This window comes from Achroia grisella, unplaced genomic scaffold, assembly GCF_030625045.1.
Source record: "Achroia grisella isolate CSIRO2021 unplaced genomic scaffold, CSIRO_AGI_Agris_v1 utg598, whole genome shotgun sequence".
In the NCBI taxonomy this organism is placed as follows: domain Eukaryota; kingdom Metazoa; phylum Arthropoda; class Insecta; order Lepidoptera; family Pyralidae; genus Achroia; species Achroia grisella.
This window is the reverse complement of record NW_026712958.1, coordinates 1,398,295-1,412,815: the sequence shown is the minus strand read 5'-3', so window position 1 is coordinate 1,412,815 and position 14,521 is coordinate 1,398,295. Positions and strand designations below refer to the sequence as shown.

Genomic DNA, 14,521 nt, shown 5'->3' with positions numbered 1-14,521 from the left:
ACCATGTTTCAAATTTTTGACCGGGAGGAAGTAATTGGCGAACGAACCTCTGGCTCGAGGACTTAGAAATTCGACGCTGTATCACAGATACTTACTTCTCGCTAATTCAGGAAAAGTAACTGATGAATCGGCTATTACCTGAAACGATGCAAAAATATTTATAGTAATCAATTTATACCAAACTCCCATAGGTTTCAGTTGTAACTCATAAAAATTACAATATCTCTCTTTGTATTCGCTTATTCTTGAAGATCACGACTCCGAGCAGATCTTCTCACTGTCTATGAATATAATGTTATATATTACCAATATTATAAGAGCGAAAGTTTGTGAGTATGGATGGTTGGATGGATGTTTGTTTTCACGCTAAAACTACTGAACTGATTTTAATGAAACTTTACAGTTAGCTTATACATCAGAAAAACACATTGGCTATAATTTAAAAAGATATTATGTAAATTGGGCGAAATATAATTTCGTGCCTAGTTCAATTCCCAGGCTCATACAATCACAAATTGTTTATAAAGATTATTTAAGACCTGTATATATTTGTGGCTTAATAAAAAAAAATATAATGATAAATGTCAAGTGCGTATAATGCAGACGAAGTTGCGCGTGTCAGTTAGTATTATATAATTACTCGCCCCGGCTTCGCACGGGTGTATACGTATTATACATGTAAACCTGCCTCTTGAATCACTATCTATTAAAAAAACCGCATCAAAATCCGTTGCGTAGTTTTAAGATTTAAGCATACATAGGGACGGACAGACAGCGACAGCGACTTTGTTTTATACTATGTAGAGACTACCTAAACCGCCTTTGAATATCTCTGCACTCCCTGGAGTTGGCTGGTAGAGAATACTAATAGCATTAAGCCGGCCATTTGTAGAATTCAATAAAGTTTAAATATATTTAAAAAAAGAGTTATTTTTTTCTATTTTTCTTTTGTACAGCGGATGGCAAATGAACTTGTGACTCACCAATGGTAAGTGTTGTGGACTTCATAGTTTATTGCTGGCAACATAAAAGCCACTTTTTTACTTTAAAAAGTATGTAAATAAATTCAATTTGTTAATTTTGTGATATAAGAAAAATATACGATTTTATTTTAATCTTTTTTGCATCGATTTATTTCACATACCTAGTTATAGAGTAGATGTAATAGCTTTCTGCACATAACGAACCGACATACAAACATAATACATACAAAATTATCCACCACATTAATTAGTGACTACGGACGGTGAATCATTTCAAAATTAACACATTATACAACCTCTAATAGGTACCTATAATAAAGAGTAGGTGTAAATATACCTTTAATAACATTAAATAAAGATGTCTCTAAGAGAATATATCTTTACTTTATATAAATATTTAAGGGAGATTAAGAATTAAACTCCTTGTCAATTCTTCTTAGCTGGAAATCACTTCGAACTGACTGAAGATTTGACATATCATTAGAATTTGTAATAAACACTCCATAAGACCACCGTGACTCAGTAATAACGGGAAAAGGTCGTAATAAATAGAACAGAAATAGAACAGATTGTCGCTGACGTGTATTTATAAAAGAGATGGATGGACTGTGTGAAAGATGATATGGTAAGAAAGGAAGTAAATAACGCGATGACTGCGAACAGGGATGAATGGAAGCGAAAAACATGTTACGCCGACCCCAAATAAATGGGATAAGGAAGAAGCAGATGATGATGGCGCAGACGTGTATTTGGAGGGTCGAAAAATGTGCGATGATGCCTGGCTTCAAAAACTTGCTGACCAGAGAAGAAAGCGCCATCGAGGCGGTTCAGTACCGACTGCTAGCAATATTTTCTCTTATCGAGCCTGTGGTAGTATGTGGCTCTCGTATCGGTTTATGTAGCCACCAAAAGAGCTGTTCACGAAATATCACGCCATAAATAATTTATAACAGACGCCTAGGTCATTAGTTAGTTAAGTATGTAATAGACCTACATGAATAAAGATAGAAAAAGAATTAAGAAAAAATATATATTCTACGATGGTGATAAACAAGCACAAGCCGTAATGGTAAACAGTTACCGTAGCTTATGGACGACTGACACTAATAAACTGTAGTAAATTAATTTCTTAGTTTTTCTGAACTCTCAAAATTTCCGTTAGCCATTTAATACTTTGAAAGTTGACTTACCGACGCTTGCGTAACAGCAATTATTGCAAAAAAAACCCACACTGCCATTGCGATTGTAATACAGACTAATTATTAAATATCTAGTACATATGCTAATGCCAGTGATTACACGATAAATAATGTCGATTAATTGATTTCTATATTAGTTACTTAATCATAAATAAGTACCTACCTACTTACTTTATCTGCCATCTTGTCTGAATAGTATTATCTTGGAGAAATCAAGGATTCATTCAATACGTCGATAATAACCCGCAAACGTAGTTTTGTCTTATAAATTAAATCGCTATTAAAAAATTTGGATTGATGGTTGTTATGAACTATTTTTTATACCTTTTTTTTTATCTAACTTTTTTATAATATTATTTTATTTATTTATTTTAATAACTTTAATACACGTCATACATAAGTGAAGAGTACATATGGCGGACTTAACACCTAATGGCATTTTCTACCAGGTAACCATGAGTTGTGCAGAGATAAGTTGTTGGCGGTGCAAACAATATTATATTGTTTTTATATGACATAAGTCATAATACACGACTATACCTACCTACCTCGTCGTCTTGGTCTCCATCCTTCACAATGTAGTGTGAAGGATGGAGATCAAGATGACGAGCAAAAAGTAAAACGGCACCGTTGTAGTTGTAGAATATTTTTTGTATATTAAAATTGACTTATGTCATATAAAAACAATATAATATAATAAAAAAACATAGATAATAAAAAAGGTAATAAAATAGTTTTTTTTAGTTAATTTTCAATGCCACATTACAAAAAAATATTTTATATTAATATTATTATTATAATATATATTATATATTAATATTATTATTATATAATATATATTATATATTAGATAGAGAGCCAATTCTCTGTATATATGTACGTATAATCTGTAAGATCACATCGTATTTCGCACTCCGCGCAAAGAATTCACTGTAAGATCACATCGTGTTTCGCACTCCGCGCAAAGAATGAATTTTACACGCATATACTGAGAATTGGCTCTCTGCACTTTGGATTTGCACTCTTTGTAACGATACTTCTGCGAAACGGACCCATCGAGACCAAAATTTAATCGAAGGAAGACCTTCGGATTTCCAGTCTTTTCTTCGCAGTAGATATATGTATATTTAAATTCAAGTCATTCAAGTAACGAGGATACTGCTGCTTCTCTGGTTAATTTTTTATCACTCAGACATTATATTGACACAAAGAATGTTTGGAGTCAATAATAATAATAATTCATTATATTTTTTGAAAGATTATATACTTACGTCTTACACACAAATATTTGTCACAAAATGGCGGCCTATGTTTTTTTTAGTAAATGATAATGGATGCACCCGCCTGCGCTAACGATTTACGCTGGCGAAGCACCAGTGAAGGATGATAAGATGAATGAGGTCAGGTCAGTTAGCCCATTGTGACAAATTCACAGGGAATTTATTCCTATGTTTTCCAAGGGGACCCACGTGGAGGTCAACCTGACAACATTGCTAGCAATAGATCTTCAGTCCACATTCCTGATAATCCCCTTTCCCCGTTGGCGGCCTATGTCTTTTTAGTGGATGATAATGGAATGATGCACCCGCCTGCGCTAACGGTTTACGCTAGCGGGGCAATAGTGGAGGATGATATGATGAACATGAAGTCAAGTCAGTTAGCCCATTGTGATAAATTCACTGGGAATTTATCACGATGGTTTCCAGGGGGAACCGCGTGGAGGTCAACCTGACATGGTACATTGTTAGCAATGGGATCATCAGTCCACATTACTAACAATCCCCCCTGGCGGCCTATGTCTGTACATCGGACAAAAAGAGCATTATACGAGCAGCCCGCGAACGGAGCGGACGAGTTGTAAGCAAGTTTATAACATTTGGGATAGGGATTTCCTAAATGTTAGATTGTATTATGTAGTATATAATGGAAAATTAACATATCTCTTCATTAGTCATGCTCACATCAAGTTTCGACTGATAAATGACGTACTCGATGATGGAAATATTCAAATATAATTAGCCAATAATATCTTATCCGAAACAATGATTGTGACTAATAATATATAACACATCAGCAGGCAGTTAATAAAAAAAAGAAACTTCTCAAAAAAAAACACAATTCTCCCAAATACTAAAAATAGGTATGGTACAGGCGTTTCACCACGAGTGATTTTGTCCAAGCAGTGGCACTCAATGAGGAAGTAGCCATTATTATTGCTAAAAGTGGCATATAGATGGCGTGATTGGTATCGATGGAATTCTTCATAGTTTTGCAAACGTTTTAAAAAACAAAACTGTGTTTTCAAAAATGTTTAATCAATTTTTAAAAAGTTATATATACATGTTAAAATGAAATAATGCGTTTAGAAAAGTAATTTTCATATATTTACTCATTTTGTTATTTTCTAGTACTTAATTACACTTTAATCAGTGCTAATATGGGGCTCAATGTTTTCAAAATGCTTTCATAGATGGCATTGTCGTCATTTGTATCGGCCTAATTAAATGTCTTTTTTATATTTTCCAATAATAAGCACTTAATATATTATTATTGTAAATTAAACATGTAAATTTTTTTTAAGTAAATTAAAAATAGCCGAAAAAGCAAGTAATACTATTTCCAATAATACTTATGTATGAAGTGTTGTCATATTAAAAATAAATACATGTATTATCGATTTTTTTTAATAATCGATAACAGGATTTTATTACAGCGCATTATTCAATGATGCTTTTAATGAGTCGTTGTGAACAGTAAATTTTCATTATTTCAAAGAACGGAATATAGTAGTACATTATTAGTGTCGTTGGTTATTTACATTTGTACTGAATAATCGATTACATAATAATTTAAAATATCGAGTACGAATCGTAGCTGTCTTCGAATACTGGCAACTGGTAAGATTAAAATAGTATTTAAAAAAAAGAGAGAAATCGACCCTAACTCGAATACCATAAAGTTGATTTTCCTTTCTCATTAATATATCATAGCAGTTTGTTTTTAACTTGCGTATGACTCTGTGGTATGATGTTTAACGTGTATTGTTATTGTACGGTGCATACATTTCAAAAATTATCTTTTAATGTAGGTACATACATTTCTTTCATACATTTCATACATTTCAAAAATGAACTTTTTATGTAGGTACATACATTTCTTTCATACATCTCATACATTTAAAAAATTATATTTTAATGTAGGTACATACATTTCATACATGTCAAAAATTATCTTCTAATGTAGGTACATACATACATTTCATACATGTCAAAAATTATCTTTTAATGTAGGTACATACATTTCTTTCATACATTTCAAAAATGAACTTTTTATGTAGGTACATACATTTCTTTCATACATCTCATACATTTAAAAAATTATATTTTAATGTAGGTACATACATTTCATACATGTCAAAAATTATCTTCTAATGTAGGTACATACATACATTTCTTTCATACATTTCATACATTTCAAAAATGAACTTTTTATGTAGGTACATACATTTCATACATGTCAAAAATTATCTTCTAATGTAGGTACGTACATTTCTTTCATACATTTCATACATTTCAAAAATGAACTTTTTATGTAGGTACATACATTTCTTTCATACATCTCATACATTTCAAAAATTATCTTTTAATGTAGGTACATACATTTCATACATTTCAAAAAGTATCTTTTAATGTAGGTACATAACACCCCATGTCAGACCCCTTGTATTTGGAAGAAACTTAAAAATAATGCCAAAAATATTAGTAGAATATATTTTTAATACGAATATTGTTTTATTTTTGTTCATCAACTTTATCCCTCACTAACAATACTAGTAGTAGTACATAACCTGGTTTATACCGCTAAAGATATTGAAAGATATACGAGTAATTCAGAATGTTATCAAGTTCAAAATAAGCACACATTACTTGCTTAGATAACAGAGTAATATTACTCGTAATAAAAACATTTGTAACACCCATATGTATACTACGTATTTATAGTAAGTACTTACGCTGCGGCGCCGTGAGACTCGTCTACCTCATCTACTAACCAATAGGAGCGCGCCTCTCGTGTTTCCAGAAAGTTCGCGACTAACGGACGATATAGTAGTAAGGCAATGAGTGTCCCAGTGACATCATTATAATATTTTCTCGTTAAATTTTATTGTAATATACACAATTTCGCACTAAATAACCTGTTACCCCGTTACACATTTCTAATAATGAAAAACCTAGACCAACCCTGTTCACTTAATCTTACAAGATCAGACTTTAAAAATTACGATATCCTCATATAGCCTTTCATTTCCCCTTTCAATACTTTTTCGCATTAAAAAGTAGCCTTTCTCAAGGTCTACATTATCTGTCTACCAAATTTCAATTAAATCAGTTCAGTAGTTTTGGCGTGAAAGCGAGACAAACAGACAGACTGAGTTACTTTAGCATTTATAATATTTGTAAGAATATCGCTATTAAAAATAGGGGTTGGTGAAAGACGGGTGAAAATTTAGGCGTGTATGTATTTTCAATGTAACATTATAAATAAATAAAAAATTGTCCATAATACAAAAAAATATTTTTTCGGGGTAGGCCACCCCTATGACTTAGGGGTATAAAAAATAGATAACAACCCTACCTCAGACCTGGCAAGTATACATATCAAATTTCATCAAAATGTGGGAGAAATATAGCAACTAACACTGTGATACAAAATTTATATATAAGATATAGCGGAATTCTCATTAGGAAAAGAGGGGTACATCGTAGAATACATGAGGTATATACCAGTAAATTAATTGTATAAAACCAGTCTCTTACACATAACGATTGAAATAAAAATCATTAGCTTATTTTGATACGTACGAGTATAAAAGTATCAAAATCGGGCTATACGTATAGCGCAGACGCGTTACAACATATCAAAAAAATAGGCATGGAATGTAAAATAAACCATAACATAATAGGTATATACATTGGCACATAAGCCATATCTGCAGAGTGTCGGCTAACGATATTATACCTACACATTTACATTGAATCTTGAATCGTCCCTAATGAGGTACACGATACAGTTACCTACATATCTATTATATACATATCTTTGCAAAACAGATGTCATGTAGACTGAATTGACTGCCATCTATTTTCATGCTTTGTTACTAAGCACCCACTAGTAATCCGAACTGCTTCAGATCTAGCGACATCTAGCGGCTACGGTGGCGAAATAAAATAGCCCGAAGAATAGCCCGAGTTAGGAAGGAACCATTTTCTTGTATGGGATGGGGTATCTGTATGTAATATTATGTTATCTGTGGTCCAAGTAAAAAAAAGTTTAGATATTGATAAGTAGATTTGTAAAGATTATATTAGAAAATGAAAGGTTTCTAAACCCGTACCCCGGGAATGATTGCTTTCAGGATGATGGGATGATGCCATGGGAGGGTGGAGGACCCTATTTCTGTCTGCAATTTGGCCAATATTTTTTATTACGTCGGTTTTTCCTACATCAGGCAAAGGCAAAAGGAATCAGCCCATACGGCCATGGCAATAATCATTGAACTTTATCAGTAAATGACAGTTTTATGACTGACAGTTGAGTTGACATGAAATGATTAATGACATTTATTTCATCATGATTTTAATTTTCTTTCTACAACCGTTGCCGTGCGTAATATTTTTTTAAGTAAATCAATGTTACAAGTGCTTTTTATATACATTATTTAAAAAAGTGATCAAAATGAGCGCCTGGCCAGAAGTCTTGACTGCGAAATCCGAGAACCGCCATGAAATCAAATTGGCGGGAGCTGCGATTTCGAAACGCATTTCCGAAAGTGGTTTGGACAAAAATGTCTTTCAATTATTACATTTGAATCTTTTGAATATCAGCGACACATGTCTCACAAGTATTCCTGATGATATAAAAAGGCTGGTCAACTTACAATCGCTTCTTTTGTTTGGAAACAAGCTTGAGTCGTTCAATGAAAACATAACCTCTCTGTCAAAGCTGAAAGTGTTGGATCTTTCAAGAAATCAGATTAAAAGTATACCTGATAGTTTAAATAACATGAAAGAGCTGACTAGCATAAATTTCAGTTCGAACGTTATAGAGAATTTGCCTAAAATTGTTGATTTGCCTAATCTAATAACTGTAGATATATCTAACAATAAACTGGCCATTTTCCCGGACGTGGAGACAGCTAATTTGCCACACTTAACTGATCTAAAGTTGAAGGGTAATGTAATTGAGGAGATACCGAGTTACGTTGCTCGTAGCTTGCCGTCGTTGAAGAATTTTGATATCGGAGACAATCAGTTGAAGACTATACCCGGTGAGGTGGCAAATATGACAAAAATAAAAGGTCAGTCTCATTTAATTGTTCATATATATTTCATTTATTTCTCGTATCCAAAGTTATCAGAGCTATTTTTGTTGTAGTTTTATTTTATTTGTGTGTAGGTGAAACAGAAAAGACTGTATATGTAGAAATATATAAAAATAATATAATATAAGCCATTATTTAACTTTACAGATTTATACATATGTTTAAGCAGTAACTGTGGTCCTATTAGTCTATATTTTTTTTTTTTTCTCCACATCTGAATGTCAACAGGCTGTCATGTGGCCTATAGAAATATACTAGGAAAGTATAAAACAAGAATGTACTATGAAAGAACTATAAATTCAAATAGGAATTTGGAATAATATTTTCTGATTGGCCAGTAACAATTTATTTTTATTATAATAATTTTAATTCGAATTAATGGACCAACATATCTTCTGTTCTATTCTTCTGTTTCCAACATATAATGCAATTATTGTGCAATATAATTTCACAAGTTTATATGTAAATATAAATAAATACTACAAATAAATAATATTTGTTTGTAGTAGTATTATAATTAACACATTATGAGCGGGGCAGATATTTGATCCCATATTAATAAATATATATATATTTCCCTTGTGTCACTTAAAATTACTTATTTTTAAGGGTCCGATTTTTATGAAATTTTATATACACATACAGTAAGTCTGAGATTTAAGCCAAGTTGTACTTTCAAGTTGAATCAAATTACACACTATGTGCAAATCAAATTTGCAATTGCTTCAGTAGTTTAGTCCATTGCGGACAAACAACGTGACACGTAATTTTTATATATAAGGAATACATGCTATATATTATGAAATTAAATATTTACAGAACTAAACCTCAAAGGCAACAAACTGTCGGATAAGAGACTTATGAAGCTAGTCGATCAGTGCCGTACCAAGCAAGTCCTGGACTATATAAGAGAGCATTGCCCTAAAGTGGACCAAAACCAACCAGCTACAGGCAAAGGCAAGGGTAAGAAAGGCAAGAAGCAAGAAGAACCGGTCACAGAAGACAATGTTTGCGACCTGTGTCACTCTATGAGGATTTTACATGTAGAGGATGATGTTTTGAGAGTCAAAATCATTGAATCAGAAGTAGGTGCTGTCCGTCCGTATATATTGTGCTGTATTATAACACAGTTGCACTTTACGGAGGCTCTGTTCAAGAAGTTCATACAACTGCAAACAAAGTTGCACGACACCGTTTGTGACAAGAGAAATGTAGCTACAATTGCAACACATGACCTGAACAAAATCGCACCAGGTATGTTATGATATTCTGTATATATATCTTATGGTGGTAAGTGGTATTAGTTGCCTACACCCGTGTTTCCTAATTAGTGGTACGCGTACCCCCAGAGGTTTGTGAGGTTGCATCAAGGGGTACGTGCGGGTATCAGTAATACACACACACTCGCAAACTTTCACATTTATAATATTAGTGTGTGTCCTACAATAAGTACCCCTTATTGTAGAAATCACATTATTTCTGTAAATACACACATAATATACGTAGAAAACATCAAGACAGACAAACAATCAAAGTCATGAATACAAATGTGTGTACCGCGTGTGGAATCGAACCCGCGCCCATAGGAAATAAGGCAGTGGGCTAAACCGCAAGATCATCGAGGCCGTCAATACATACATAGGTTATTTGCTATGTAAAAAAAATATCTAACAGGTTCAATGTTCTAATGCCAATTAGTGGTACGCGTACCCCCTGGGGTACGTGCGGCTATCAGTAAAACAAACATACACACACTCACAAACTTTCACATTTATAATATTAGTGTTATTCCTACAATAAGGGGTACGCAAGGTATGAGGTTATTTTTGAAGTGGTACGCAGCAAAAATTATTTGGGAACCACTGGTCTAAACAAATGAAGGGCACCAAAATAACAATGAAAAGATGTCCAGGGTATTACTGGTATCATGTCATTTTGGAAGATTAAAATATCAATAATGAATAGAATAGAAAATCATTTAATCATAACATTTTTTTTTATCTATTAATCGCTCATTAGGAAAACTATCTCATCACAAGAAGAATGAATAAGAAACTTATGTGTTGCTCTTTTAAATAATCCTTGTAAGTTCACATTTTACAAGTCGAAACGTGTGAATACAAACTACCAACTAGCATTAATTTATTAGGGTCAAATATCAATACATAATGAGATTAAATCAATCGTAGTGATAGAGCAAACCAGTCCCTACACACAGCACTCGTTCACGATTAAGTGCGGCAAGGGGGTTGAGGTTGGGGGTTGGGGGGGTGCTTAAATAATTGTAATAAATTTGCTTACGTAATACTTGAACGCTCCCAATGATCAAACAACTTTAATTACTTCAATATGCTGAACTTTATAAATTTTTACGAAATTTTCTTTAAAAATGCGAATGTAATTCTGTCTGTCTCGCTTTCACGCCAAAACTACAGAACCGATTGAAATGAAATTTAGTATACAGATAATCTAGACACTGAGAAAGGACATAGGCTACTTTTTAATGCGAAACAGGGTTGAAAGATGAAAGTTTGTAAATACCGTCATCATATTTCAGGCGACCTTGTATACACGGCGAAGGCACCGACCCAGTTGACTCTGACACCGCTGTCGCGGCTGCAGCCCTGCACGGGAGAACAGTTGTTCCACCGGCTCACAGCTGAAGCTGAGGCTCTGAGGAAGGAGAAGAAGCGAAATGTCTTCTCTGGAATACACAAGTAAGTCTCACACTCAATATGAATATTTTACTGTCGCTCACAACTATATTAAGGAAATTCCTTCCTTCCTACCTCCTCTATTTCTATTTACTTCCGACTTTGGTTTTTCTGATACACAAGTAAGTTACGTTACGAACACTGATTAGACTTTTTGCTTTTGCAATAGCATGTGCTGGGTGGTGACTATTCTCCCAAATTAGAATTTATAAAATAATCTGTATTACTGTAAACATGTACAGCATTTATTAGAAAAATCTTGTCAGTTCTTCTCATTTTGAAATCATTCCAAATTTACCGTAGATTTGACATATCATAGGAGTCTGTAATAGACCTATATAAATAAACATATTTTGAATTTTAAGTCTTATAACTTAATATAAATATTTTACTGTACTGTCACTCACAACCATACTATGAAAACGTCTTCCTGCTAGGTTTTTCTGAACCATTTTTTATGGATGATAATGGAATGGTGCACCCACCTGCGCTAACGGCTTATGCTGGCGGGGCACCAGGATGATAAGATGAGCATGAAGTTAGGTCAGTTTGCCCATCGTGATTAAATAACCAGGAATTCACCATGATGGTTTCTAGGGGGAACCGCATGGAGGTACTGACATGGTACATGGCTAGCAATAAGAACATCAGTCCACATTACTAACAATCCCCTTTCTGAACCATTAGAACAGTGGTTCCCAAATAGTTTTTGCTGCATACCACTTCAGAAAGGACCTCAAACCTTGTGTACCCCTAAATATAGCAATCACACTAATATTATAAATGTGAAAGTTTGTGAGTGTGTGTATGTTTGTTTTACTGATAGCCGCACGTACCCCAGGGGGTACGCGTACCACTAATTGGCATTAGAACATTGAACCTGTTAGATATTTTTTTTACATAGCAAATAACCTATGTATATATTGCCGGCCTTGATGATCTTGCGGTTTAGCCCACTGCCTTACTTCCTATTGGCGCGGGTTCGATTCCTCACGCGGTACACACATTTGTATTCATGATTTTGATTGTTTATCAGTCTTGATGTTTTCTATGTATATTATGTATGTCTTTACAAAAATAATGTATCTGTTCTTATTCTAGATACCTGTATTTATTGGAAGGCAAGCCGAAGTATCCCTGTCTACAGGATGCAAGTGGGAAGGTGATCAGCTTCCCTCCCATCACCAATAGTGAAGACACCAAGGTATGTATACTATCAAAATGTATATTTAGCTGATGATGGAATGGTTCATCCACATATAATAATATAATAATAATAATCTATACATATAAATAAAATTGTAAAAAATGTTATTTTGGTGTATGTACACATGCATATAAATATAAATATGGTACATACACCAATATAACATTTTTTACAATTTTTGTCTGTCTGTCTGTCTATTTGTTCCATTTAATCTCTGAAATGGTTGGACCGATTTTGACGGGACTTTTTTTGGCAGGTAGCTGATGTAATAAGGAGTAACTTAGGCTACTTTTATTTTAGAAATAATAACGTTAAATTCCATGCGGATAAAGTCGCGAGCACAGCTAGTTATTAATATTTCTTAATTATTTGTACATTTTTTACTTTACTAGATGTCGCATGAATCGAAGAACATGCTAGTGGAAGTGACCTCCCATGCATCCCTCGGAGCCTGCAAAACAGTTTTAAATAAATTATTGCAAGAATGCTTATTACTTGGCATTGGAGATGATGCTCAAGAAGCTGCTGATTACCACACCCTCGTTGTACAACAGGTATTGTTTTATAATCATAACTAGCTACTCGTCCTAGCTTCGCACGGGTGTACATGTATTATATATATAAACCTTCTTCTAGAATTACTCTATCTATTAAAAAAAACCGCTTCAAAATCCATTGCGTAGTTTTAAAGATAAAGTTTTAGAAGCAGTTATAAATATTTATTACATATTTTTTTTCTAGGTAAAAGTTGTGGACCCAGAAGGTAACCTCAAAAGTGTGTACCCATCCCGAACAGACTGTGTATATGAAGATTCTCCCAATGTTAAAGTATACAGGATGCCCAAGAAATAGACGAAAAACTAACCCCAGACTTGATAGCCCAGTGTTAATATCTAAACACCATGTATCAATCTGGTTGTCTATGTGATAAAATCAATGTGATTTCATACGCTATAACCATACCCCCTCACTTAAAATTGTTAAATATATGTAAACAACTGTATTATAATTCATGGCTGTCTATTTTTGTATGGATTTGACATTAAATGTCAAATTAGTGATTATCAAGTATCGTAATTTTAGGTGGGGGGAGAATGTAGCGCCATTTTCTAAAATATTCTTATTTGCACTAAATACAAGTGATCACCGTGTTAAGGAAATAGAATTTCCGTTATGTTTGATTCTTTTTATTTGCTTTTCATTTTTTATTTTATTTTTTTACTCTTTTACTTTTGTCTACTGTAGGCCATCATATTTTGTGTTACTGAACATAACTAAGTGTAAAAAAAATGTTAGGTCTATTCTGAAGTCTAATTCCAATCCAATCTATTCTTAAATTGTTGTTTTGAAAATTAATCAATTATGAACCAAATAATTCTATAATAATATATTTCAAAAATATCTCAGGACAATTTACACAGCGCCATCTAGCCCCAAGCTACGCAGCTTCTGTTATGGGTACTAAATAAATAATGTCAGTATTTAAACTATGGTAACCGTTTAACATCAGGTGGGCCGTATGCTTGATTCAATGAACACGAAATACTTTGCTAGTTACTGCATGTATTTGTCAATGGATCGGAATTTATTTCCAGAATTTGGTCCTATATTTGTAATATGTACATAAGTCTGGCGTGAAGTTAGATGCAAAAACATACATACAATAGTTATAAAATTTTATACGATTTTATATCATAAACCATAAGTATTAAGGTAGGTAGTGCTTTGTATAATTTTAAAATTGATACATATTTTTAAACTTCCGCGTTTTGTATACATTATTAATATAATTAGACGGGTTATAACTCGAATAACTTTATGGTAAATAAATTTACCTCTCGACGTTTCGACTAGGTTGCACTAGCCGTGGACTCTAGCTCGACTGGAGTTACAGTGATTGTCAATGCAGATAGGTGCCGGCAGTTCGTTCAGCTACCGTCATTAGATTGTATGACAAAAATTACGGCACACCGCACACCGGTATCCCTACACTTATAGAACGATATTACTGAATTTTATTTGAATTTATTAATCAC

At 33.4% G+C, this 14,521-nt stretch overlaps 1 protein-coding gene across 1 annotated transcript; it reads left to right on the top strand.

Moving 5' to 3' along the window:
* Nucleotides 1–7,839: 7,839 nt before the first annotated feature.
* Nucleotides 7,840–13,592, top strand: LOC131848893 (leucine-rich repeat-containing protein 47-like). Its single transcript, XM_059198853.1, has 6 exons — nucleotides 7,840–8,540; nucleotides 9,384–9,818; nucleotides 11,122–11,281; nucleotides 12,380–12,482; nucleotides 12,878–13,039; nucleotides 13,227–13,592. The coding sequence occupies exons 1-6, from the start codon at nucleotides 7,919–7,921 to the stop codon at nucleotides 13,335–13,337; spliced, it is 1,593 nt and encodes a 530-aa protein (XP_059054836.1). The 5' UTR covers nucleotides 7,840–7,918; the 3' UTR covers nucleotides 13,338–13,592.
* Nucleotides 13,593–14,521: the final 929 nt, after the last annotated feature.